Source organism: Hipposideros armiger, unplaced genomic scaffold (assembly GCF_001890085.2).
Source record: "Hipposideros armiger isolate ML-2016 unplaced genomic scaffold, ASM189008v1 scaffold_22, whole genome shotgun sequence".
Lineage (NCBI taxonomy): Eukaryota > Metazoa > Chordata > Mammalia > Chiroptera > Hipposideridae > Hipposideros > Hipposideros armiger.
The window spans coordinates 1244010-1268888 of NW_017731372.1; the positions used below are offsets into that span (position 1 = coordinate 1244010).

A 24879-nucleotide genomic window follows, 5' to 3' on the forward strand; every position below is an offset into this window, starting at 1 on the left:
TCATTAAAATTGTCCTTGTGTGTGGGAGTTGCTCTAGTTTTGAGGGAAAGGTTTTGGAGTCAAGCGTAGGGAAACTTCATAACGGTGTTGACAATTTCTCCACTGTATGAAGCCCCTTCTGTATGCAGAGGAAGGTCATGAGAGGCAATGTATGATCACAGTGATTCGTCATCAGACACAGATGAGGGCAAGCTAATGGGAGTTTTGACAGTGATGAGGAGTTGTGTGAATTTTATGATGAATAAAACTTGAGTTCAATAACTTCATGTAATACATTTTTTTTCAAATTTCGGGCCCCAAAATTAAGGTGTGTCTTATACATGGGATCGTCTTCTTCATGGGGAAACACGGTAATTAACTCTCCCTAATGGTTTTGAGACTGAGGGAATGACATTTGCATTTGCTTTAAGTTAAATGCCCAGTGGTTAAAATCGTATACCAGACAGGTAACAGATTGGAATTCTGACTCCGTGCTTCCTCTCTGTGTCAAATGAGAACTGAAATAGAATGTTTTGAGATAATGTATCACAGCATCAGGCACGTAGATGCTCAATAAGTGAAAGCTGTTATATTAGGGAGGATATGGACTAAGATGCTGTAACAAACGAAGAGAAGGTGAGAGGAAGAAGAGTCTTCTGAGCAGAAGTGACCACATAAACCAAGGCATGAAAGGGCACTGTTTGGGGTACATGAGATGTTCAGCGATGTGAGAAAGTAGAGGAACTGGAGTAGGGCAGAGGGGAAAATATGACTTGAAGGTTAGGATACAGCCAGACCTTGGCAAACTGTATTGAGAACCTGTGGTGGTGTTTCTATTATAGGTTCCTAAGCAAGGCAATTTCCTAAAACAAACAAACAAACAAAAAAAACCCCAAAAAAGCGTTTTTAGGAAAACTACTGTCACGACCGCATGGAGGATGAGAAGGGAGGACCAAGGGGCAGAGACTGGTAACCTGGCTATTGTAGTAGTTCCACCTAGAGATAATGAAAGTGTATATCCAGGAAATGGCTGGACTATAGACCAGGCTCTGATCTGAGATGCCTCAAGAAAGAATCAGTAGGACTCGGTGACCCCTTGGCTAAGGGTCTTGGTGACAGGGAGCGGTTGAGGATGCCTCTGAGATTGCCAGCTTGGGTATCTGGGTGGATGGGATGTATTGCCATTAGTAGAGACAGGAAATAGATGAGGAAGAGAAGGTTTCGGTAGTGAGTTAAAAGGTATGGAAATGGAAGCATGGAAGCTTTCTTGATGGAAGGCAGTGACCTTGAAAGTGCTTTGGGGTTATACTGTTTTCAGTACAGGTTTTTGTTAAAGACTTTATTGGGGAACAGTGTGTTTTTTGGGGGAACAATGTGTCCTTTTCCAAGACCCATCAGCTCCAAATCAAGTTGTTATCCTTCAGTCTTAGTTGTGGAGGGTGCAGCTCAGCTCCAGGTTCAGTCGCCATTTTCAATCTAGTTACGGGAGGTGCAGCCCACCATCCCCTGCGGGAATTAAACTGACAACCTTGTTGTTAGGAGCATGCACTCTAACCAACTGAGCCACTCGGCCGCCCCGCCCACTGGCAGCTCAGCGGCAGCTCAACCCAAGTCGTTGTCTTCAATCTAGTTGTGGGGGGTGCAGTTCACTGGCCCATGTGGGAATGGAACTGGCAACCCTGTTGTTCAGAGCTCGCGCTCTAACCAACTGAGCCACCCGGCCGCCCCCTTCAGTACAGTTTTTTTGAGTACCCAATCTATATGCAATTATTTATAAATTGTATACATGCACTGCTATCTTAACATTTATGTGTGTTGTAAAACATATACAAAACAGAAAAAGAAGATGAGCTCGACATAGAAGTCAAAGCTGTGATTTTTTCTGCTCACCAGTACCTAGTGTTGTGTACTGAGTCGGGCATGCACAGCCCACGTTTGACTCCCTGGGGTCTGACAGCAGTTGTCGGGTCACCTGCAGGATTGTGGAGTCGGGAGGTGGGGGGCGGATCTTCTTCCCCTTGGGGCAATTTCACTGACCCTTCTTTCCTTCTCCTTCTTCTTTCTATTTAGATTTTGTTGTTGTTTCCTGGAAGTTATGACTCATGATGAGCAACATTTGTGAAACTGCCTTAACATCTGTGGTGCCGTGCCCTACAAGGTTATTATAAGTCAAATGAAGCAGGATTAAACTTTTTTGGCACAAACTTTCGTGAACTATTTTGGCACAAAGCAAACCGCCCTTCCACTCCCCTTAAAAACTGGCTGAGACCAAGGGACAGGGGTGCTCTGCTCGCAGTCCGAAGCTGGACCCGGAGGAAGGTCTGGCACTGCGGAGAGGATCACCAAGGAGTTTAGCTCACTTCATACCTCTTTTCTCTAAGCTAATGATGGGGAAAAGGAGAGTGAGTGCGTTAGGTTGGCTCAGGGGCTCAAACTGAAGCGCCAGAGACTTACATTTCAAATTGATGTCACTGCTAATGTGTTGCTTGAGTGTATCCAAAGTCCTGCTTTTCTATTTCAATTTCCTTTTTGGTTATGTGAGACCAGCTATGACAGCCTGTTATACATGGAAAGCTAGTGTTGCCAGATTTTAATTTGGAGAATACAGAATTTATTTTTGACTAATTGGTCCAGTAGGAGCTGGGGTAGAATCTAAACAACTTTGGAGGTCTGTGACGAGGAAACGGAGAGGGGAGAGAGATTTAATCAACCTTCACCCAGGCAGCCTGTTGACAGATTTCTAGGCTGACTTAATCAATGCACTTATTTCTCAGGTAAGCCCTCAAAATTGTTTGGACCTGATTTCACCGTACTCCATCCTTTTTACAATGTTATACTTATAAAGTAACTAGCTTGAATTCCTTTTCAGGGCACACAAAATAATAAAAAAACCAAAACCCCACACTTTCTTTTTGTCCAGACTGAAGTGGAGAAATGGATGGAACGCCTAGAGGTTGTGATTCTGAGCTTAAGTAAGCTTCACTAGTGTGTAAATCACTTTTTCAGTCCCCAGGAACGTTAACAATTAAAATCTCCCTGGAATCCAGAACCAGCATCAGCCACAGTCAAACTAGAGCGATGACCCCGAGCCTGTACTCACTAGAGCTGTAAATCATAAACCCATCACCCTCCTGAGCAGCAGCGAAGGGAAGAATCAGTGAGCACTGTAATACGTTCCATATGCTCTTTTAAAGAAAGTCTTAAAAAATAATTAGGCTTACGGATCACGGTACTTTTGCAGCAAAATTTTACATATGTGAATAAGACGTGAAAGAACTGACAATGTCAGTTTTTTTGCTTCTGTTTTCTGCCACGGTTTAAAAATAGTGGGATAATTGTTTGTTTAGCTCTGGGAGGACAGAGCTGGGGAAGCAAGATAGGCACCAGGGAATGCGAGGGAGCTGAGCGGAACAGGAGGGAGGTAGGAAGAAGCTGCCTCTCTCGGCTTTGGGAGATAAGGAATCACAGATAAAGAAGCACCATTTCAGATAACCCTCTTGGCCTTTCCCTGGCTACGTGAGTGCCAAGAGTTAGTGTTTCTCTTTAAGCCTTAAAGTTACAAAGCCAGAAAAATCAACATAGCCACAATTCAGTGAAAACTTTGAAAGGCCATGACAGCATGGAAAAGGAAGCTTTGTTGTGAGTCAGACAGATCTGTTTTCAAATTGGCATTCCGCTGTGTGACCTTAGGCAATTTACTTAACTGCTCTGAGTTTCAGTGTCATTTGAATGGCATATTAACACCTCCCAGCATTCTCCATGGAACTGCACTTGTGCATATCTCTTTTCTAACCCTTATCCTATCATTTTGAAATGTATCTGTGAAATGTGCCCTATAATTTTGAAATAGATCCTTTTCTTCATATGATCTGGACATCCCAGTGATTTGGATGAACTGCCAGCATGTAGGCCAATTACAGGAGGACACCTACTTCTTTATTTTTATTTCTCCTTGCCTCGTATACACCTGGCACAATGATTAGGCTCCAGCTAAGTAAAATGTTAGGGACTTCCCCTCCCCTCCTGCGCATAGCATGGTACTGGACATGGCTTCAGCAACCTAACTGTCCTGTCCCTGGAAATTTGCCATCTTGTGGCAGTAAGTCAGGCTGGCCCATTGACCCCCTCCACTGGGAAGTCAGGGATGCTAAATTGTATATATGCATAATTGCTCTTGTGCTAAGATGTCTGACTCTAAAACACAGTTTCTTTCAGTTTCATTTGGTTTATTGCAAGCAGCAAGGTCAAGCTGTGGCAATGGAAAAAAAAAGGAGAAAGTGGAAAGTCCTGTAAAAGTTTAGGGAGAAATAAAAGAAAGAGAAAAGAAACTATAACCCAGTTGGAATGAAATGGTGGCACAGAATGAAATGAGCCTATTTCCCCGCAGACAGATGCTTCAGTGGATTTCATACTGACTCTGAAACTAAAACCAACACTTAACCGAGCACTGATTCCTCAAGCTCCGTCAACCCCTCATTTGTTGGTATCAGAACTGAGACAGTTCACAAATTTGGCTATCAAGTACTATATGTACGTGGCCAAAGGGCAGATGAAATGGGCCATTAGACCACAGCCACATCTGTTAAAACTCTAACCCTTAACCTTAGTGAAAACATAATCTGGGATCAAACATAGAAACCCTGCAGATGTGCACAAGTCATTTAACACAGACTTTGAAAAGACTGTGGTGGTTGGCTGGTGCTACTCTGAAGGCCTGATGAGAAATACAGGCTTGGCCCTACTAGAAATATTTGTAATTTTAAAGAAAAAGTAGGTTCTAATTCAGTAAATATTTAAAATATCCCAGTGAGGCTCTCCCTGCAGGCTTGAAAACAGTCCTGACTCTGTTACTATGCAAAGCAGTTTTCAAATCTGTTTTGGGAACCTGTCTGCGCTTTGAGAATAGAATTTGGTGGTCAGGTGCCTCATTTAGTCTTAAGGTCTTTTGGTTCAACTCCAAAATAATGTGAGGGTTCTATCCTTAATGGACTCTGGAGGGTAAAATTCAATAGCTGCCTCTCATCCAATATACGCATGAATGTAGGACGTATTCTCTCTGGCATACCCTGCAGAGTTTGACATGAGAGAAAAAAATGAACGACATTAAGAAAAAAAGAAGTTGGAGTGTCCTTATAGAGTTCACTGAAAGACTCTTTGAAAACAGTTGAAAATACTGAAAATCATTGAAAATAATAATTGCATCTTTTCCAATATACGTGGAACATGGCCAACAGAACTGCACTTACTGATGAAAATGTCGTTATGCTACAGCAAGCCTGAGCCTTTGGGAGGGTTTTCAGGATTCCGTAAGAGATGGCTTTGACTTTATTTTGTTGTGTTTGCTCTGGGCACACAGGTCTGTAGGCCCATGAGATCTATGCAAGAGTCAGAGTTGGGAAGCAGCATCTGTAGGGGTTTTTCCTTGATTTCATTGTGTCTTAATGTTCCTGTGTTCATCTGGGCCACTGAGTTTTTGATCCCACGTAGGATGGGTTTGCCATGTTATATCCCAGGTGCAGATCAGAAAAGCTGAGAAGAAAGTAAAAAGTGTAAACTAGTAGTAGAACTCCCCCCGAACACAAGGCAGCATGGGTCCCTCCCGTGCCCATGCTGGATGAATACTGGACCCATTCCTGTGACCCTATCACCACTTATGGACATTTATTCCTATTTCAGGGGTCAGCATCAGGGAAGGAACAACATAGTTAGATGGAAATGAAGATGCTGCTATGAGTATAAAGCTTCCTGCGTCTAGTTAGTCCAGCAAATTGGTATCTGGGTATTCAGCAGTACCAAATAGATTTAATCATTACTGTGTGAAGCTGGTCAGAATCCTTGTGGAGCACGATGTCATCTGATCAAATGAAAGGAATTATAATGAAGAATGCATGGAATATGTAGAAATCATGGTTTCCTTGCTGCTTAGAGACCAAGAGAGGGGATAAGGGTTGGCCTTGTGCCAGCTCACCATACATGCCTCTCCCTGAAGTGTTTTCTTGAAAGAGATCCCCCACACACCCCACCCCCCTTGTGGGGACCTGCCATTGTCCTATGGCCTAGTAAAGTGACTGTCATTAAATAGATTAGACTTCTGTTTTGGGTGAAGTAAAAGACTGAGAACAGACTGCTCTTTAGCTTGACATGTGGAAAGGCCAATCGGTTTGGAAGTTAGTTAAAAATGATTTTGTGTGTTAATGGATCAACTCAACAGATTTCTTCCCCCACACCTAACATTTTTAGATTTGTGCATTCCTCCCATGAGAAGCCCACCTCTGAATCCTTTCAAAGGTTCAGATTACTTGGGAATTCAGATTTTAGAACACCAACTATGCACATAGAGCAGTGTAGTGTAGTGGTGAGGGTGTAACTCTGGGGTCAGGGTGACTTGAGAGACACTCCAGGGCTTGTTCCTTAATGTCTCTTGATCGGAGCTCACCCTGAGCCTGGCACAGATGAGTGCTGAATACACTGTGGTGGGCGGGGACATGTTATCAATATTGTTCTCACTGTTGGGACCCAAAGGTTGGTTCCCTGAATGAGCTCGACTTTCATGAACTTGAAGATAAAAATGAGCCTGTGACTACCGAAGTAAGTGATGCTCCCCTAATCATTGCTGCATTTTGCCCTCATTCAGCCAGTTAGAGCTGGAATGCACAGAACTGTGAAATGTTGGAGTCTGGGACAGTCATGTGATTTACAGTTCCATCTCATTTTAAGCTTTCAAGAGACACAGTCGCTGAGACTTTTATCATCATAAAAATGCAGGCCATAAAAAATTCAGTCCCTTAGCATTCTCTCTCTCAGATGGTTGAAGGATGCTTTGTGATCTCAGCCTCTAATCTGTTTAGGTATCCTCTCCCTCCCCCATGTCTGTTTTGCAGATTTGCTTCCAGACTGCCCAGGCTGAATGGAGACAGGACAGGCGCCCAGCTGTTTTCCTTGTGTTGGCTCAGTGCTGATCAGGAATTGCTGAGCAAAGAGCAGCATTTCTCCAGGGAGGTTCACAAGGGGAGCACAAACCCAGTCTGGGTTTTTCTTCCTTTTTTTTTTTTTTAATTATTATTAAAAACTTCTCTCAAATACTCTCAATGAGGAGGGAAAAGTATATAAAGTCTAAAGTGCACTTGGACCAGCCTTTAAAAATACCAACTTGAGTGAAGTAGAAATGCCTTCCACTTCTTTAAATTCTTGCATTTAACAGTAGACAGTTGCACTTAGAAAAAGTCACTTCTGACTCCACAGAGTCTGTGGCGCAACCTTGCTCAATACTAAGTGACACAGTACATAATTAAAATTCCTTTCAAAATGCTTGCCCAATGATTGACATTTGTTCCAAAATGCATTATAATGGCAAATGCTTCATCTCTTATTCCAGCGAGGTGGTTTTTTTTTTAACAGAAAGAAAATAAATTTTTTTAAAACGGTGATTGAGCTTTTTAAAAAAAATAAAATAACATAATGCATTTTTATGTCCAGTCTAACTCTCAAAGAGCAGGCAGTCTAGCAGGGGAGACCAGAGTAAAGTGAGGAAAGCAAACAGACTAGAGTGCTGCTGAGATTCCAAAGGGGAAGAGGTAATGAAGATCTGCTTACCTCCTGATGCGTTGACATAGACTGTCACTTTAAACACAGCCGACTTTTAGTATTGCTCTGAGGTGATCTGACAGGCCTCCTTTCCCAGGACAAATGCCGCCCAGCGCTAGGGGTCTCTCTATGCTGTGGCTTCCCGGAGTCCTTTCCGTCTGATGTCTGTCTGTCTAGTAAAGACTACTGCCCTCGTCTTTAGTTCTGTACAGGAATCCTTGATTCCGGACAGCTGCTTCTGTCTCTATTTTCAGAAGGAATAGATTGGTGAGGCCACCATGATGCACCCCCACAGCCCGGAAGGCTACATCCTCAGACCTTCATGGATCCCCAATTTGTAAATACCTCAGTAGCAATCATGAGTAGAGAAGTCTACCACCCAGCCGGGATGGGGGTGATGCTAAGGACTGGTGAGCGCACCCAGCACCGGCTTTACAAAGCCTGAGCAAACTTACAATTGGCTCCATGTCAGAACCTTGCGTTGTTCCTGAATAGTCAAAACTCAGATGTTATAACCATGAATGCCAAGGGGTTATTATAATATCATACTGTTTGACTTTTGAACAATGCGTAATCTGGGAATAAGTACAATATATGAGACAGAAATCACAACCTTTTACTGCTTTGTTTAGTAGTGTAAATCCCTCACCTCTACTGGAAAAATAATTCCATACCTATTAGTTTTACTTTCTGTATTAGGGGGGAGGCGAGTGCTTTATTTTATATCTGTAAGCAGTCTCAGCAGCCTTGTAGACTTTCTATTCATGTCCAAGAGGAGGAAATTGAGGCTGAGAAAAGTGAACTGGTTTGCCCAAAGGTTACATAGAGAATTTACTGTAGCCTCATGATTTGACCCCAGTCTTCTGACTGGAATTTCAGTCAGAAATTTTTTGTACTCTGCTATTCGGAACTTTGAGTAAATGCGAAGACTGTTCTCGGTAGATGGACTTTTAGGGGGAAGAGTTGAAGACAATAGGAAGATAAACATAAACAAGCCTGCCTCACCTGGATGGGACCTCAGCTCATTAGGGGGAGGAATGATTAGGAGAAAAGGTAGGAGAGAAAAAATGGCAGACAGACCAGTCATCACGGGAAAATACTGGAACAGGGCAATTGCCCGACCTTTTCAAGATTAGAAGAGATCTGAGTTGAGTTAAAAAAAAATGTCTTCAGGCAGAAGCAAGAGTTTATGTGTGTAAAGGGGATAAAGCAGGGATACGATGTTAGTAAATATATGATGGAGTCTGCAGGGGCAGAAGAAAAGCATGGCCCCAACAGACAGAGACAGCAAACACCAAAGCGTTCCAGTAAGGTTCTGGATATTAAACACTTTTTTCTCTTCCAAAAATATGTAAAGAGAGGGAGGAGAAAAATGATAATGATTTAGAGGGCTGCCTTATACATTATTTACTATCATAGGAAGGACAATCACATTCAATAAAGTGATTGATTTATCAACAGATTGATTTATCAAACAAAATCAAGGAATGAGTATTCATACAATAAAGACAGATTTCAGTGAAGTTGTGCCCTAGCACTTTGAAAGCTATGTTTCAAAAATATTCATGAGAGTTATGGATAATTTTTATCAAATGACAAGAACAGACACTAGTCATGGCAAATTTTTGTGTTCTTAGATTGTCACTTAATACTTAATGTTTTTAAGATTAGCCCCTGAGAACCTGCTCATTTACTTTTGGTGCTTAACGATCATTTGGGATATGTAGCTGTCCACTGGCTCCTTTGTTATGACCATAGGAAATGTTATGGTCGCCAGTCAATGATTATTTTTGAAGGAAAGGGAGAAATGCTGTTAGATCTCATACATATTATACCATAAGCACAGTGTAGTAAATACTTTAAAAAGAAAACACAGACCTTAAAAACAAATTTTAAAGGTATACATTTATTTAAGGAAATACAGACTTTCTCATTGATGATAATCATGTAATTTTTTGATTGTATAATCATAATCATAAACTATTATTTTCACCAATTTCTGTTATCAATTTCTTGTAAGACAGCTAGGACTTATAAATATTGACTAGAACACTTTTTGGATTTAACCTAACTTAAAAATATATAAATAAAAAAACCTTTTGGTGTTGGTGGGAATGTTAGGGGGCTAGGACTTGAAGGCAAAGCGACCTTAAAAATCCTTACGTGGCTTTTCTTATCCGCAAATTATTTCTCAGTGTCAAGCAGAAGCATCTTTGTTCCTGGTTCTTGTTTTACTTCTCTGTTTCATGCAGTAGAGACAGTGGATAATCACAACCCCTTTACAATTCAAAAAAGCAGCTTTCAGGCAATTTTTGAGCAAACTTTTGTTGTTATGTTCTCTGATCAGATATTTTCCTTTATAGACAGACATACAGCTTCCTTTCTCTACCCACCTCCAACATAAGGATGATCTCATCATCCCAGTGGTTTAAAAAAAGATTCTGCTTTGGGTATCAGGTGTTTTGGGAGGACTGTTCTTCAAAACTGGGTTCCAAAAAAGCTCATAAGGCTTATGATATTTTAGACCATTTATTATAGAATTGAAGGTTCTAGAAGCCTTTTAGATTTACAATGCTTTCATCTTGTCTGTTGAATGAACTCGTATTAGTGGTATTTGCATAGTAAGTTGGCTTGTAAGCTTGACTGTGTGTTTTAAGAAAAAACATTAGTAGTTCAACTCGAAGACATGCAGCATATCAGAGGCAGAGAAGGTCTACATATCCTTTCTGTTTTAATTCTAACAAAAAAATGGCTCCACTATGTAGCGTTCTAGCTCTTTTTAGGAAAGAGATAGGAAACACACACGTATGACTTGTTTAAAGAAGGTATGGCGTGGAGCTTTAGACCTGAAGAGGAAAAAGGTGGCTCAGCAGCAGGATTGCCTACGTTATATGTGAAGCCCAGTGCAAAATGAAAATACAGGGCTGTTTGTTCAAAAATTAAGAATTTTAAGACACTGACCACAGAGCATTCAACCAAGCATGGGGCCCTTCTGAGCCCAGGGCCCTGTGTGACATGCACAGGTCATGCTCATAAAGCCTGCCCTGGTCAGAATCCGAGATGGGAGTAACCAGAAAAGAGGAATGATCTATTTTTCCATGTTTCCCTCCCTCTTTCTGTCCTACTCTTAACTATGTAGTCATCAGATGTGACCCTCTCTCAAGGAGGCAGTGTTACACCAGTTAGCTACGATACTGACCCCCTAACTCTGTCCATGGAAGGGAGGTCCCATTACACCAGTGATGGGGTGGGAGGTGGGGGGTTGAAGGTCTTCTGAACTGACCTAGGAGAGAGAGCATGAACTTGGGAACTCCACAGCTTTCTAGCAGTGTAATTAAAGCTACTTACCCTCTGTAAATCTGATCTTTCATTGCTATAAAATAGTGATTATCTACCTTCCAGGGTTATTGTATAGATTAGACATAATATGGAAAATACCTAGCATAGTGGCCTGTATACAGCGGGAGCTCAATATATATATTGCATATATGGGTGTTCTTTTTTGTTTTTTGTTTTGTTTTGTTTTGTGAGTGAAGAGATGTACTGAGTGAGCATGGGTGAAAAGTCCTCAAGCCTCAGCTAGGGTGGAGGATCTCAAAATGCTTGAAGAGCCTCAGGAGAGCTGGCTGCCTCTGTGCATCCACCCTTAGTTTCCAAGTGCTTTGGAATGGTTTAAAACTCATAACTGCATCTTCTTCCCCAACAGAGGAAGGAACAATCTGTGGGAAGTCAGTATGCCTTAGAGTTCAGCCTCTGACACTGAAAATGTGCCAACTTTCAGCCACACTGCGGAGATCGGGGAAGCACGTGTGGGCAGACCAACTAGAGGAAGAGGCGTGGGGTCACTGCGGTACATTAGGCTTAAAGATGGCCCATCGTTCACCCTGAGATTTTGTGGTCTGTTTTATCCTGTTATGTTTCCATGATATACAAAGGCTACAGCCAAAACCACTTCACGTAGTTTTTTTCCTCTTTGTTTTGATTTATTATTTGTTGTTTACAGCATTATCTCCAATGACAACAATGGAATTTCCTTCCCTACTAACCTGGCCTGTTTCCACTTTGCCTGTTTATTTTAATTTCTTTTTTTTTGCAGGGTTGAAACCTCCACATGACTCTGCTTTGTTTATTTCCTTGCGTGTATGTGTCAGCATCATTTATTAGCATGTCCACTCAGAAGAGCTTTGTTCATTCATTACAAAGGTTCTGTTTCCTGGTGCCGAGTGGGAGTGTGTTCTGGCTCCGGGTTTCTTAGTGCTGCAAAGTGGTGTTGGTTAGTAGTTTTCTCATCACTACACTCTGCAAGCACACGGCTTGCTGTCCATGGCCGACAGAGGAAATGTGAGGCAGGGAAGTAAGTCCGCAGCACAGCACCCTTTTCTCAAATCCTCTGACGTACCACCCCTTGCCCAGCTTATCAATGCCGACTTCCGTTTACTTTTATTTAGGCCGTAGGTCACGTGAGCACAAGATCTGCTTTTTGCAGACATGCTCATTCCTTGAAGACATGTCCATGAAAACCAGTCTGTTGTTAACGAATGAGCAGTTGCAGCTTGCAGTGTTAGCTGCTTGAGGGTGCACGATGAATGATCTAACGACTTGGCCCTTCCTTATGACGAGCTCACAGCCCGCTAAATCCGTCAAAAAGTTAGAGAAGAGGTCACGTGACTTTTGCATCTGTTATTTGAATAGATTAGATCTGTGGCCTCATGTTCACTGGACTCTCATAATTTACCGAATTAACCAATTTATCAAACATTTGTGTGGTACTTATTCTGTATATGACACCATATCTGGTGTCAGGATGCTTAAAAGACCAGACGGTGGAAGTAGAGTTGAAAGCAAATAAATATAATAAAGTGTATATATAAATAAATATACTAGATGACATGATAGAAATCTGGCCCGTGTTTGTAGAGAGATTAACAAAGGAGCAGTCTTTATTCTCTTGGTGTTGGGGTGGAGCGGAGGTGTCACAAAGGACGAAGGTAGTGGATGTATTTGAGATCCATAAGTACTTTCTAATGGCTGAAACAGAGTGGCTGAGAAGGCAGCAGGGCATGCTGGGAGGAGGGAGGTGGAGGAAGCTAGGCACCAGGGGGCTTTGGATGCCACATTATGGAGTTTGGATTTTTATCCTCTGGGAAAAGTTTCAGGCAGGTGGAACATCATTATCAGATTTGGTGTTTTTTTTTCAAAAAATTACCCTGAGATGGAGAGATTCAGGGGAACTTGAATGGAGGAGAGGAGATAGCTTCCTTAGGTCAGGGTGGTGCTGAGCAGGTGCGATGTCATTCTGAACAAGCCAGTGGCAGATGGAACGATATCGAACAAGTAGACTTTATAGAGTACGTGTCGATTTTTAAATATTGTCTTTACAGCAGCTGCTGATGAAACTAGGGTTCAAGAAAGTAACAGCCAATAAATATCGAAGAGACTCTTCCTCTGTGCTTCCATTGCAGTTAGGAAACGTGATTATTGTGGCATTTTGCACGCTGTGCTGTAATACACTATACTACGGTGTCTTGTTCACAGCCCTTTATGCCCTGAGCCACTAAGCTGCTTAAGGTTAAGAACCAAACTACCAAATTATTTGTGTATGCCCAGCATGGAGCCTCACATAAACAACTGCTCAATAGATGTGTGAAGACTAAAACTCCTGACGTCACAGCCAGTGTTTCTTCTCCATGCAGTACATGGCCTGGAAATGAGAAAACATTACTCAGGCTTGCCTTATATCCGCCCATTTCCATCTCTCCTCCTGAGGGGGCCAGAGCAAAGTGACAAGCAGTTATAAAAGGCAGAGGATGCTTTTTACTTGACTCTAAAATTCATATCACTTGGTCCATGATCAAAATGGACAGAAGCCTGCCTCCAGAAGCTTGTGTTAAAATACCAAAAGTGAATATTTAAAATATAAAAAGTGGCCATAAAAGTTAATGCCCATCGTGATTCTGTCTTCAGTGTTTTCATTATCTACAAATCAAGCATGATCATTTGCTTTCATATATATATACATATATATATATTTTTATGTTATGTAATGTTTTAACCTGGATCACATTTGATTCTTCCACACAGATCCGTAATGCCTCCTGTCTGGCTCTTTCAAGATGGAGGGAGAGCCTACTCAAGTGCTATCTAAATTCAAACTTCCCACCAAGGTGGAAAGCGCAGGACCCTGGCTGGTGGAAGATCATGCTCGAATATGGGAAGTTTTAAAGACAGAGGAGGTAAGACAACTCTAAATGACACAGTCGGTGCAGGGATGGATTTTCTTACACTTGAGACCAATTCTTTGTGTAGCCAGCACCACAGGCCCAGCTTGGGAAATTTTTATTCAGAGGCCGTAGGCACAACCATGAGCGGAGAGCAATAAGCCAGGAGTATGTCCCTTGGACATTAATAACCCCACAATGATTCAGCCAAAGGAGGTAGCACTGACCGCTGGGGTTTAAAACATACAGGTAGACATTTTCCTTGTAGAAAATGAACCTGAATGGGAAATCAAATCATAGTTAGAAAGTTGATGACTAAGGATCAGTTGTAACAAACGGAATTGTACAAATTCATTGTCTGACAGCATCAGGCTAAGTATATCAGTTAGGGCTCTTTGGGTGCAAGTAACAAACTGGACTCTGACTAATTCAAGGAAGATGGGCAATTATTGGAGGATGTTGGGAGGCTTACAGAATTGATGAGTAGTTTGGAAAAGTAGGCTTGGAAATAGGACAGGAAACCAGTCAGTAGAAACTGCGCAGAAAAGTCCCCCTAATATAAATTCCAAACTTCTCCTCACTCTCTCCTTATTCTCACATTTCTCTGCTCAAGATGCAAAGCCGTGGGAGACAAGCTTACTACCAAGCTTAGTCACATGACTTTCTTTTCTGTAAAGAGAAAAAGATGCTGCCATGAGAAATCACTATACCAAGTCCTCACAGCACTTATGTTTGGAGTTCAAATATCACTTTTTAAATTTAACATAGTTTCTAAGATTTTTAAGATGCAGCCATATTAATATACATAGTAGTAATTCATTAATTTTCACTGTTGAATAATATGCCATTATGTGGTTATACCATGATTTATTTATTCATAGTTATGCTGATGGGCATTTCAACTATTTATAGTTGTTTTCTTTTTACCAATATGAATAATGCCACTATGAATGTACTTATTATATGTCTTGTACCCCAGTATAACAGTGTCCATGTGTAAAAGTTTTTCTATGTTAATAAGTGAATTTTTGAATTGCATATATGCAAGTTCTGTTTTGAAAGTTATTGTCATATTGTTCTTCAAAGTGGTACCAATGTATACACTCCTACCAGCAGTGCATAAAGTTTTCCCAGTTCCACATCCTGCCATCTTTTGGAATTGTCAGACTTCTTAATTTTTCCAGTCAAGTTGGTATAAAATAGGGTTTCATTCTTTGCTCATCAAGTTTTCTTTGCATCTCAACTAAATCACAGATAATTTTTCTTTTTTGTTTTGAATTTACTTTTCTAAGCCTGCCCAAAAGAATTTTTCTTGGTTTTTTTTTTGGTCTGAAAATGCCTTTATTTTGAGTTCACTCTTAGAATGATAGTTTACATGGGTATAGAATTCTACTTTCTTTTATTACATTGAAAATATTCCATTTTCCTCTGCCTTCCATTGTTTCTGTTGTAAATTAGCTAAAAGTCAAATTTTATTTCTTTAAATATAATGTCTTTTCTTTCTATTTAGATCTCTGCATTTTGCTGTTTTGCAGTTTTACTCTTTTGTCTTTAAGTGTGAGTTTCTTTTTATTTAAACTCTTGGAATTCATAGGGCTTCCCAAATACATGGGTTGGTGTCTTTCATCAGTCTGGAAACAGCTCTGTAATCTTCTTTTCAATTAATTGCTTTTGCTTCATTTTCCTTCTGTAACTTCAATAAGATTTGTTTTTTTACTCATGCCCCTTGAATTTTTTTACAATTATTATCTCCTTTTCTCTCTGTGTTGCATTTTGATTAATTTTAGATATGTCTTCCAATTCACCAATTCTCTTTTCAGTTGTATCTAATTTGTCCTTTAACTCAACCATTAAGGTTTAAATTCCAATTATTGTATTTTTTTTTTTACTTCTAGAATTTCTGTTTTGTTCTTTTAATGTCTTTCAGTCTTTTTTTTTTTTTTACTCTTGCTTTCTATTCATATTTTTACTTTTTAAGACTGTCAAGAACTATGAAGGGTCTGAGATTTCATGTTAGTTGCAAATTAGCTTGCCACAGTTATATAGATGCTGAAAAAAGACATGAGACTCTTGTCTCAGAGACAAAAGACTTTATTGGTCACAGAAAAAGTATTAATAGTAGCCAGAGTGTTAACATGTTTGTTTTGGTTCCCTATGTCCCAGTTTCTATAGGAGTGACAGAGATGGACCTAGATAGCTGCCTACACAGGAGAGGCTCGCTGACCTTGGGAAACTTGTCAGTTTATAGTAGACAGTAAGCAAGGCTAGACTTTCTTCTAGTCTTGCTTACTGTCTAGTAGGGAGATACTACCTTATTCTTAAAGGTTACTTGCTGCAAACATAGGCATGAAAAATGGTTTGAGTAAAGATCAGCAGGGCCTTGATTTTTTGGCGTACAAAGCAAGACATGAAGGAACAAGAGAGACTCATGGAGGAGTTTTTATCAACAATATTAAATATATTGTTTTCATATCCTGAGTTGGCAGTTCTAACAGCTATGGGTCTTATTCCACTATCTGTTCTTTCTATTGGCTCTTGCACATGGTGTTTTGTTTCTTTGTGAATTTTATGGTTTTTGGTCATGGGTCGCTTTTCCTGGAATGAAGGGAGTTTTCTTCAGAGGGAATTTGCATTTTCTTTTGGGAGCGCTACCAGCTGGAAGTCACTTTGAAGTAAATTCTTAGCTTGAGGTTTTTCAGACCACTCAATGTGAATATAGGCTAGAAACCAATGGATGGGTGTGCTTTTGGTAATTCATTCTAAGGGGAAATGATTCCCCATTCCCTGCCCCTATTCAGCACCATATTTCAAGATAAGAAACTTCCTCACATTGTTACGAAGGGCATTTCATCCCCAGTTCACCTTAATGCTGAGGGAATAACATTTTGGTGTCCCAGTTTTCTGCAGTGGGTATTTCCTGTAGATTTTCTCTCCTGAGCCAGTCCTAGACTTTGTTTATTGTTCCCCTTGTCTTTTAAAGTAATAAAACCTATATTAGTTAGAGTGGAACTAAGGCTGTAACAAACACAACAAAAAATTTATGTGTTGTAACATAATAAAAGTTTATTTCTCAATCACATACTAGTCCAGTTTAGGTGTTTTTCATGAGAGTGTAGCTTTTTTCCATATGGCGATTCAGGGACTCAGAATATTTCCTTCTCGCAACTCCACCATCCTCTGAGGCCTACAAATCTTCTGTGTTCAGCTAGTAATTATGGGTTGTCAGAAAAGTCATGACGCATATTTGCAACAGATGGCACTAGTTCATTTTTGGAAGTACTAGAGTCATTCGCATCTATGTTATTGCTATGTCATTTGACAGCTGATAGTTCTAGCTTTATTCTAAAAAAAATTGAGTGATTTGGTTGAGTTTTGGAGATTTTACAACAAGTTGAGGATGGAAGATCAAACTGTCATTTCTGCCATATTTTACTGTTTTACTTCCGTAAAGGGAAGAACACGCATCACACTTGTGAAAAGTTGCATCAAGTTTATGGTGACAATGCTCTACAAGAACGTCAGTGCCAATGATGGTTCACAAAATTCCGTGCTGGTGATTTGATCTCAACGAAGCTCCTCGGTCAGGGAGGCCCACTGAGGTTGATGATGACAAAATAAAGGCATTAATCGAGTCAAACCCATGTTACACGACATGAGAGATTGCAGAAACATTGAACATCCATCATTCAGGCGTTCACGACTACCTGAAGAAGCTGGGATACTAAGCAAGCTTGATATTTGGGTTCCGCATGAACTCAAAGAAGTTCATTTGACGGCGCATATAAACATCTACAATATGGTCATTAAATGTGAGTAAAACAATTATTTTTTTAAGTGACTGATAACTGGTGATGAGAAGTGGATTGTTTACAACAATGTGGTGTGCAAACAGTCTTGGTCCCAACATGATGATTCGCCTCAAACGACATGGAAAGCAGACATTCATCAGAGGAAGGTTATGCTCTCAGTGTGGTGGGATTTTAAAGGTGTCGTGTTTTTTGAGCTCCTACCAAGGAACCAAACAATCAATTCGAATGTGTACTGTCAGCAATTGGACAGTTTGAACGAATCCATCATCCAGAAACATCCAGAGCTTGTTAATTGTAAAGGAGTTGTGTTCCATTGTGACAACGTGAGACCGCACACGTTTGATTACCTGTCAAAAATGATTGGAGCTTGGATGGGATGTGTTGCCACACCCACCATACTCACCTGACCTTGCGTTGTCAGACTTCCACTTGTCTCACTCTCTTCAAAGCTCCTTGTGTGTTATAATGTTCAATTCAGATGAGGCTGTTAATCAGCACCTTGTTTAGTTTTTCACAAATAAAGACAGGTCCTTCTATGAATAAGGAATTATGAAGTTCACTGAAAGATGGCAAAAAGCTATCGAACAAAATGGGCAATATATCATTAATTGATCTTTGTTCTTCATATAAATAAATGACCTTTGAAAAACATAGACAGAATACGTCATGACTCTTCCAACAACCCAATAGCAGAAAAAGAGATTGAAGAAGACACACTCAGTTTTTATCCCTTTTGGACCAGCAGTGACATGCATTGTATCACTTTACATTCTATCACTGAGAGCCAGTCCTACTGCTGCACATGGATGTGAGGGAGATGAGGTGGGGAAATGGCAGCCACAAAGCAGAATTTCGGTAGGCAGTTAAAAAATTGTTACAAAAAATAAAGCTTCCGTTTACCTGGTTTGGCCAATGCCCTCCAAGTGGAGGCTGACTTTAATGCTTATCTCTGTAGGTTCTGCTCTCATATAGGTTTTGACTTTTAAGAATTCTTATTTCTTGCCAGCCTATCACTATATATTGAAAAAGGTTTTTAAATTTTATTTTATCAATCATTTTTAGTGATTTTTCTTGGGACAGTTAATTAGGATATTTAACATTGCTGGAAATGCTAGTCCTACACTCTTCTGTAAGTTATTTAAATAAAGTGTGATCTTAGAATTTACAAATATTTTTAAAAACTTATTTTTAACAATTATTTTACTTGGTCATTTAGATAATGTTGAGTCTATTGTTGGCCACATTTAATAAGTACTTTCTTACACATGACTATTCATAACTGACATAATTATTTACAAATTTTGTGTGGCACAACTCAATCTGTCAAATATATTTGCAATTAAAATATTTTATCTTCAACATAGTGATTCATTTTTAATTATTCTAAATATACCCTTAAAAGGGAAATATTTAATTTTTAAATTATAAGTAATACTTGAATGTAGTAGAAAATAACAAAATTTTTATAGAATGGCCAAGTATGAAAAATAAATGTCTTTAAAAAAAAATCTCAGTATCTTTTCTTTTTTTAAATAAGCAAGGGATCAGTAAGGAGATTAGACATGCTTTTGTGGTGATAAAACTGTTCTGTCCTTTGATTGTCATGGTGGTTACATGGGTGTACATATTTGTCAAAACGAATTGAACTATACACTTAAAATGAACTTATTTTATTATGTGTCCATTATGCCCCAATAAAGATCTTAAAAAATGGACAACAGGGTGGGGAAACAGAGTTAAGTAAAGCAATAATTGCACTACATGGGGATGAGTGCTCAACACATGTGTCTACAGGTATTTTGAGAGCCTGAGCGTGGCTCTGTAATCCAGTCTGGGTGTGAGTACGCTTACGAGTATGTGTGTGTGGGTGTCAGGGAAGGAAGGCTTCCCAGTGAGGTGATACTTGAGTTCACTCTTAAAGGAAAAGTAGACATTAGCCCAGCGAATGGGATTTTAGAAGGGGAATCAGAGCAGATATTCCTGCGAGAGGGAAAGCTGCATAAAACGCTGTGTCAGACAGAACGTGCTGCAGCTTGGAGCATCTGTAGCAGAAGAGGACTGGCAAGGGGTGGGGCTGAGAGGACCATGTAATGAAAGGTCTAGTGTGCCTCCTCAGAAATTCAGAAATTATCTGGGGGCCTTGGGGAGTCAATCAGGGGTTTTAGGCAGGGGTAGTGATGTGGTCAGATTTGTGTTTTAGAAATACTCCTCTGTTAGACATGGGAAGGTAGCCTAGAGCATGTCAACACCACCCTAAACCACTGTGGTCACTCTCTTCTCTGTCTGCACCATGCTGGTCAATGCTCAGCTGGGGATTGTGTGGGGTTCCACTTTGTTTTTCATGATGGGAATTCTCTCTCTAGCTAGACTGTCTGTTCTTGAGACCATGTTCATTAGTTTTTTTTTTTTTGGTTTTGTTTTTTTTGGTTTTTTTTTAGATTTTTTTATTGGGGAATCGGGGGGATGGGAACAGTGCTGGGGAATTGGGGGAAGGGGAACAGACAAGTTGCTGTTGTTTTGTTCTTCAGTCTAGTTGTGGAGGACGTGCTTCACTGGCCCAAGTTGGCACCATCATTGCGCTCTTCCTGGGCGAGGCAGATCAGTCGCTGGCTTCTGGACGGCCGCTTACTGGGGCGGCTGGCCGCTCACGCTGGCTGCTGGCCACACACGGTAGCCCATGGCAACCCACTGCCACAGGGGCTGCAGCTCACGCCGTCGCCAGTGTCACTGGCCCTCATATGTGGGATCCGAACCGGGGCCCTCTGGCGTCCCAAGCCAGCTCTTAACCATCGCGCCACTCGGCCGGCCCCATGTCCATTAGTTTTAATTCTACTTCATTTATAAACCTCAAAGCACTGGCATACTGCTAGACATAAGTTGAAATAAATATCTGATAATTGATGGATGGATCATTTTCATAGGAATTATGTAATCATAATTTCATAGTAATATGTTGTTTCTCTAAACTGTAACATCAGCCAGAATATTGCCATCTCTGGGTAAAAAGGCGATCAATCCATTGGCTTCATCATTGGAAAGCACGAAGTGGTGGTGATTTTGTTGTTATTGCTGATTGAATCTGAGTCATCCACCCTTCACCGGACTTATTTATGTCCAGTGTTTTTTACATTTGCAAGAAGGTTACCAGGAAGGTTACGCAATATTCTCTGTGGCTATGGAACAGAGATGTTCTCTGTGTGAAATGAAGCGAAATGCCTGCATGGAGACTGAACATCTGACCTCTTCCCCTCTATCCAGCTCAGGAATGGGGCCCCACAGTGTAACATCATATTCTTGGAGGAAGCAATAGTAATGTGTTCATCACACATACTTTGGAGATTAAATCATACTCATCTAAGGGACAGGAAGAGAGAGAATTAAAAACAAAACAAAACTGGATGACGATTTGGACAAGCAGTGGGAGTGCATTGTGTTAATCTTCGAAGAGCCAGCTCTTTGTGAATTTATAGGCTGTGGTGTGATGCGAGAGCTTGGGTTCTTTGTGATTCTGAATGAGTTTCTTTTTCTCTCTGCCACAAATTTTAATATGAGGCAAAGGGGTAGAAATGTTCTGCCGAGGAAGTTATTAATCCATAAAAATGCTTTGAAATATTTTACTGTGATGAGTAAGTAAACGTATAATCCGTGGGAGACACAGAATGATGAGACAATACTACTCAGTTGGGGTCTGTAAGGGAGGGAAAATATCATTTATTGAGCACCTACTCTGTGCAAAGAACTGTTATCTGGCACCTTCATATTCATCAAGATATTTCATTTTCAGAGCCATAATGCATTTTTCGTAAGGAATTTGAAGATTAGAGGTTAAGGCGCATACGCAAAGGTACATAGCTGGTAAGTGGCAGAGTAAGATTCAAACCCAAGTTTGTCTCTCTTCACTTGATGCTCCTGTCTCATCGTGAAACTGCCTACCCCAAATTGTTGAAATCGATCTGACTCTCTGTTTGGTGTCCCTGCCCAGACTTAAGCTAATCCTGGCCAGGACAGCACCCTCAGCTCATTAAATCGCACCAGTCATGCTCTCACGGGGCTTGGCTCTGTGATGTCTGGTGTGAACAAATGCCAGCGTGCCCACGGAGTCGTAACTTTCTCGCATTCCTCCAAGTGTTGTCCCCGCGCGTGTGACTGCGCCTCCCCGCTCAGTCCTCCCATCCAGTACCCTAGGATTGCATGGAGACTGCGCCCCGCCCTTAACTCTGCTCTGTTGAAATGGACTCCCGAGACTCTGCCAAGCTCTTTGTCGCTGTCTTTTCTGTGTGACGCAGCTCAGTTCCCCACGCTACTGATTGGGGTCCAACTGCGAACAGCCTCATTGTTGGGAGCCTGGGTGTTTTCACCCATTGCCTGCACTCTTGTTGCTTCTGTGGACATTACAGCCTGCCGGAATCACACCCGTTTCCCTGTGCACTTGAGGCACCGCCGCCCCCCAGTCCGCTGTCACCGCGGGGCACACACGCTCCTGATGGCAGGGAGGCCTCTCTAGTGCCAATCTACCCACTTTATTTCTTCTTATCTTTATTCATAGGCTCTTGTGGCCAGGGTCCCAAGTGCACAGGGTAAGACCATTTGAGTCATGGCATGACATTTTCTATACATTTCACAGTGTACACTGAAGGGGCTACTCCAGATATCAAAACCTTTCATTATGGTTCCATTTCAGCATTGCTGTTAGAAGGTAGCTTGAGCATCACCTCTTAGAGGAAGATATCCCTGACCTCTCTGGCCAGGGTGACCACACTGTGTGGTCCCGTGTCATCTCTGCTTATCTATGTCGTAAGACTCACCACATGAATGGTGCTTGTATGTTTATATATTGCCATCTCCTATATCTCCTGGAGTGGAAGCCCCTCGAGGGCAGGGCCTCTGTCATATTCATCTGTACACGTCCAGTATTATTCACAGTGTTTGACACATAATAGGCCCTTAGTAAATATTTATTGAATACAGAAAATATATAGAGGAACTAACAGCACGGACTCTAGAGCCAGACTTGCTGTGTGACCTCATCAGATTTCTTAATATCGTTGTGTTTCTGTTTCCCCATTTGTAAAAAGGGTATATTAATAGGGTTCTTGTGAGAATGAATTGAGTTATACTATATAAAGTCCTTAGAACAGTGCCTCCTATATTATAAGCAATCAATGTAGACTTTTATTATTATTGAATGAATCAGTGAGGTAGGAAGAGCACAAATGTGACACCATATAGACCTGCCAATTGTATAACAGTTGCTTTTGACCCCTGCTGTCTGAATTCAAGATTCCCCCCACGTTCTGGAAGGCCCCACACTCTAGGACCTTTCTATGTTTTTAAAAGACTATGGAATTTAAAACTGTAGACATAACTGCCTGACTCCAATGAGACTGCCATCTCTAAGGTTCCTACAGGGTAACATTCCAGGAAGATAAACCCCAACTAAACTTCATTGTGTTGAGATAGACAAATCAACTTTTTAGCGGGTGGGCAGATGCGGGTGTGTCAGCACCACTCAGCTCTACTCCCTCCCCGCTGTGTGTGAGATGGGGTGGCATGTCAGTCAGCCGTGTGCTTCTCGGGCGGTGTTCATGAAACAGAGTGGACAGGCTGGGTTCTCGATTGTGTTATCCTGGCTGCTGATTCAGGTTGCTCAGGTGACCATTTGAATGGGAAAAGGCAAACACCTCTAAGAAGATAAAATAAGACAGAGTTGATATGTAGAGAGCTTTTTCCTGTAAAAATCTTAGATGTTTGCAACCGATTTAGCTGCTCTGTTAGATTCCAAGCCCTAGAACAAAACCTGCCTTCATCATATGCGATGTGGACATTTTTTTTATTTCTTTGCATTTTGTACATAGAGTAAAGGAAACTCTAGGTAAATTTAGAGGGGGTGGGGAGGGAGGGAGAGAGAGAGAGAGAGAGAGAGAGAGAGAGAGAGAGAAGAAAAAGAGGGAGAGAGAGAGAGAGAGAAGAGAAAGAGGGAGAGAGAGGAAGGAAGGAAGGAAGGAAAGAAAAAAGACCAGTTTCATGGAGCTGCATTCATGGGGTTCTCAGGTCTCCAAGAAAAAGTTTGCAAAACAGTTCTGTTTCAGCCCACTGTTTGTGTTCAACGGAAACCTAAGGGTCTCTTTTTATTCCCTTGAAAACTCCTTCATGCCAGGACAAGCTTGACACGAGTCAAGGGAGGCAGGGGCTGGAGGGAGAAGAACTTACAAACTGAAATAGTTCCCAGGAAAGGGAAAGGAAGTGTCTTCCGTACCTTGGACCTCTCTCTCTTTCAAGTGGACAAATATAAGGGAGAAACAACAGTATTTAAATTTGTCCTTGGATTACAAACGTAGGCTGTTTGGGAGAGGTTGTACTTTTTCCCATAGCTATGACTGGCTGGTTCAAAGGCCCATCCTTTCTCAGGGTCTGGGAAGAGGAAATAGTTGAAAAACCTTCACTATAAACTCTTCACCCATGACCTGACATCTGAGAAATTTGCCTGCTTGGCTTGATGAGAAACCCTGGTCTAGGAATCTCAGGAAACTTTATAGATGAAGAATATTTCGGGAAGGTGGAGATTGGGGGTTGGGGTGGTATCGTTGATAGGAAGGGATTAGCATTCTATAAAAAATTGCCCTCTGATATCAGTAGCCCCAGTGCCTTTGCACATCATGCTGTTCTCTCTGTTTAGAATGCCTTTCCTTCCCCTTTTCCTAGCTTACTCCATCTCATCCTTTAGACTCTGGGAATTTTACCTCATCTCCGCAGACCATGTTGTATGCCACTGTCATTTTTTTCTTATATATTTTTTAGCACTCTGTGTTTTCTTTATGTGTGTGTATCACATTATATACCAATCTCTTATTTTATATATTTTTCCAGTAACCTATGAGCTCCTAACGTGAGGATCTTTGTCTTATTCAAAGTTACATCACTACACTGTTGAGATGTTTGTTGAATGAATGAGTGAATGAACAAAGGAACAGACAGATAAACAACTATCGCACGTTTTGTTGCTTACCCTGAGGAAATACCCAAGTGACAGAATTACTGGGGGTTAGTGGTGTTTGCTCTGAAGGACAAAAGGACATATATTTTATTCTGTGGCTTGTACTTGCCAATAATAGGAACCATTACAATTTTTACTGGATTTCTGAGAAATCAACAACATATGTGTATAGAAGAAATCCAGTGACAATAAAAGCTTACACATATAAATAACCTGATGAAAAGAGTCTTCAGTAAACAAAATAACCTTTCCACCCACTATTGTTTACCCTTATGGTTAAATGATGCTTACAAAC

At 41.0% G+C, this 24879-nt stretch overlaps 1 protein-coding gene across 2 annotated transcripts in view; it reads left to right on the forward strand.

Annotated features, from left to right (window-relative positions):
- The window catches only part of RGL1 (ral guanine nucleotide dissociation stimulator like 1), a 226258-nt gene that overhangs the window by 55850 nt on the left and 145529 nt on the right, over positions 1-24879 (forward strand). For both annotated transcript variants that reach the window (XR_002123139.1, XM_019635546.1), the window contains exon 2: positions 13645-13796. Coding sequence is in view for 1 of the 2 variants with exons in the window: in XM_019635546.1 (XP_019491091.1) it covers positions 13677-13796 (120 nt within the window). In the remaining variant the exon portion in view is untranslated. The remainder of the gene's footprint in view (positions 1-13644; positions 13797-24879) is intronic.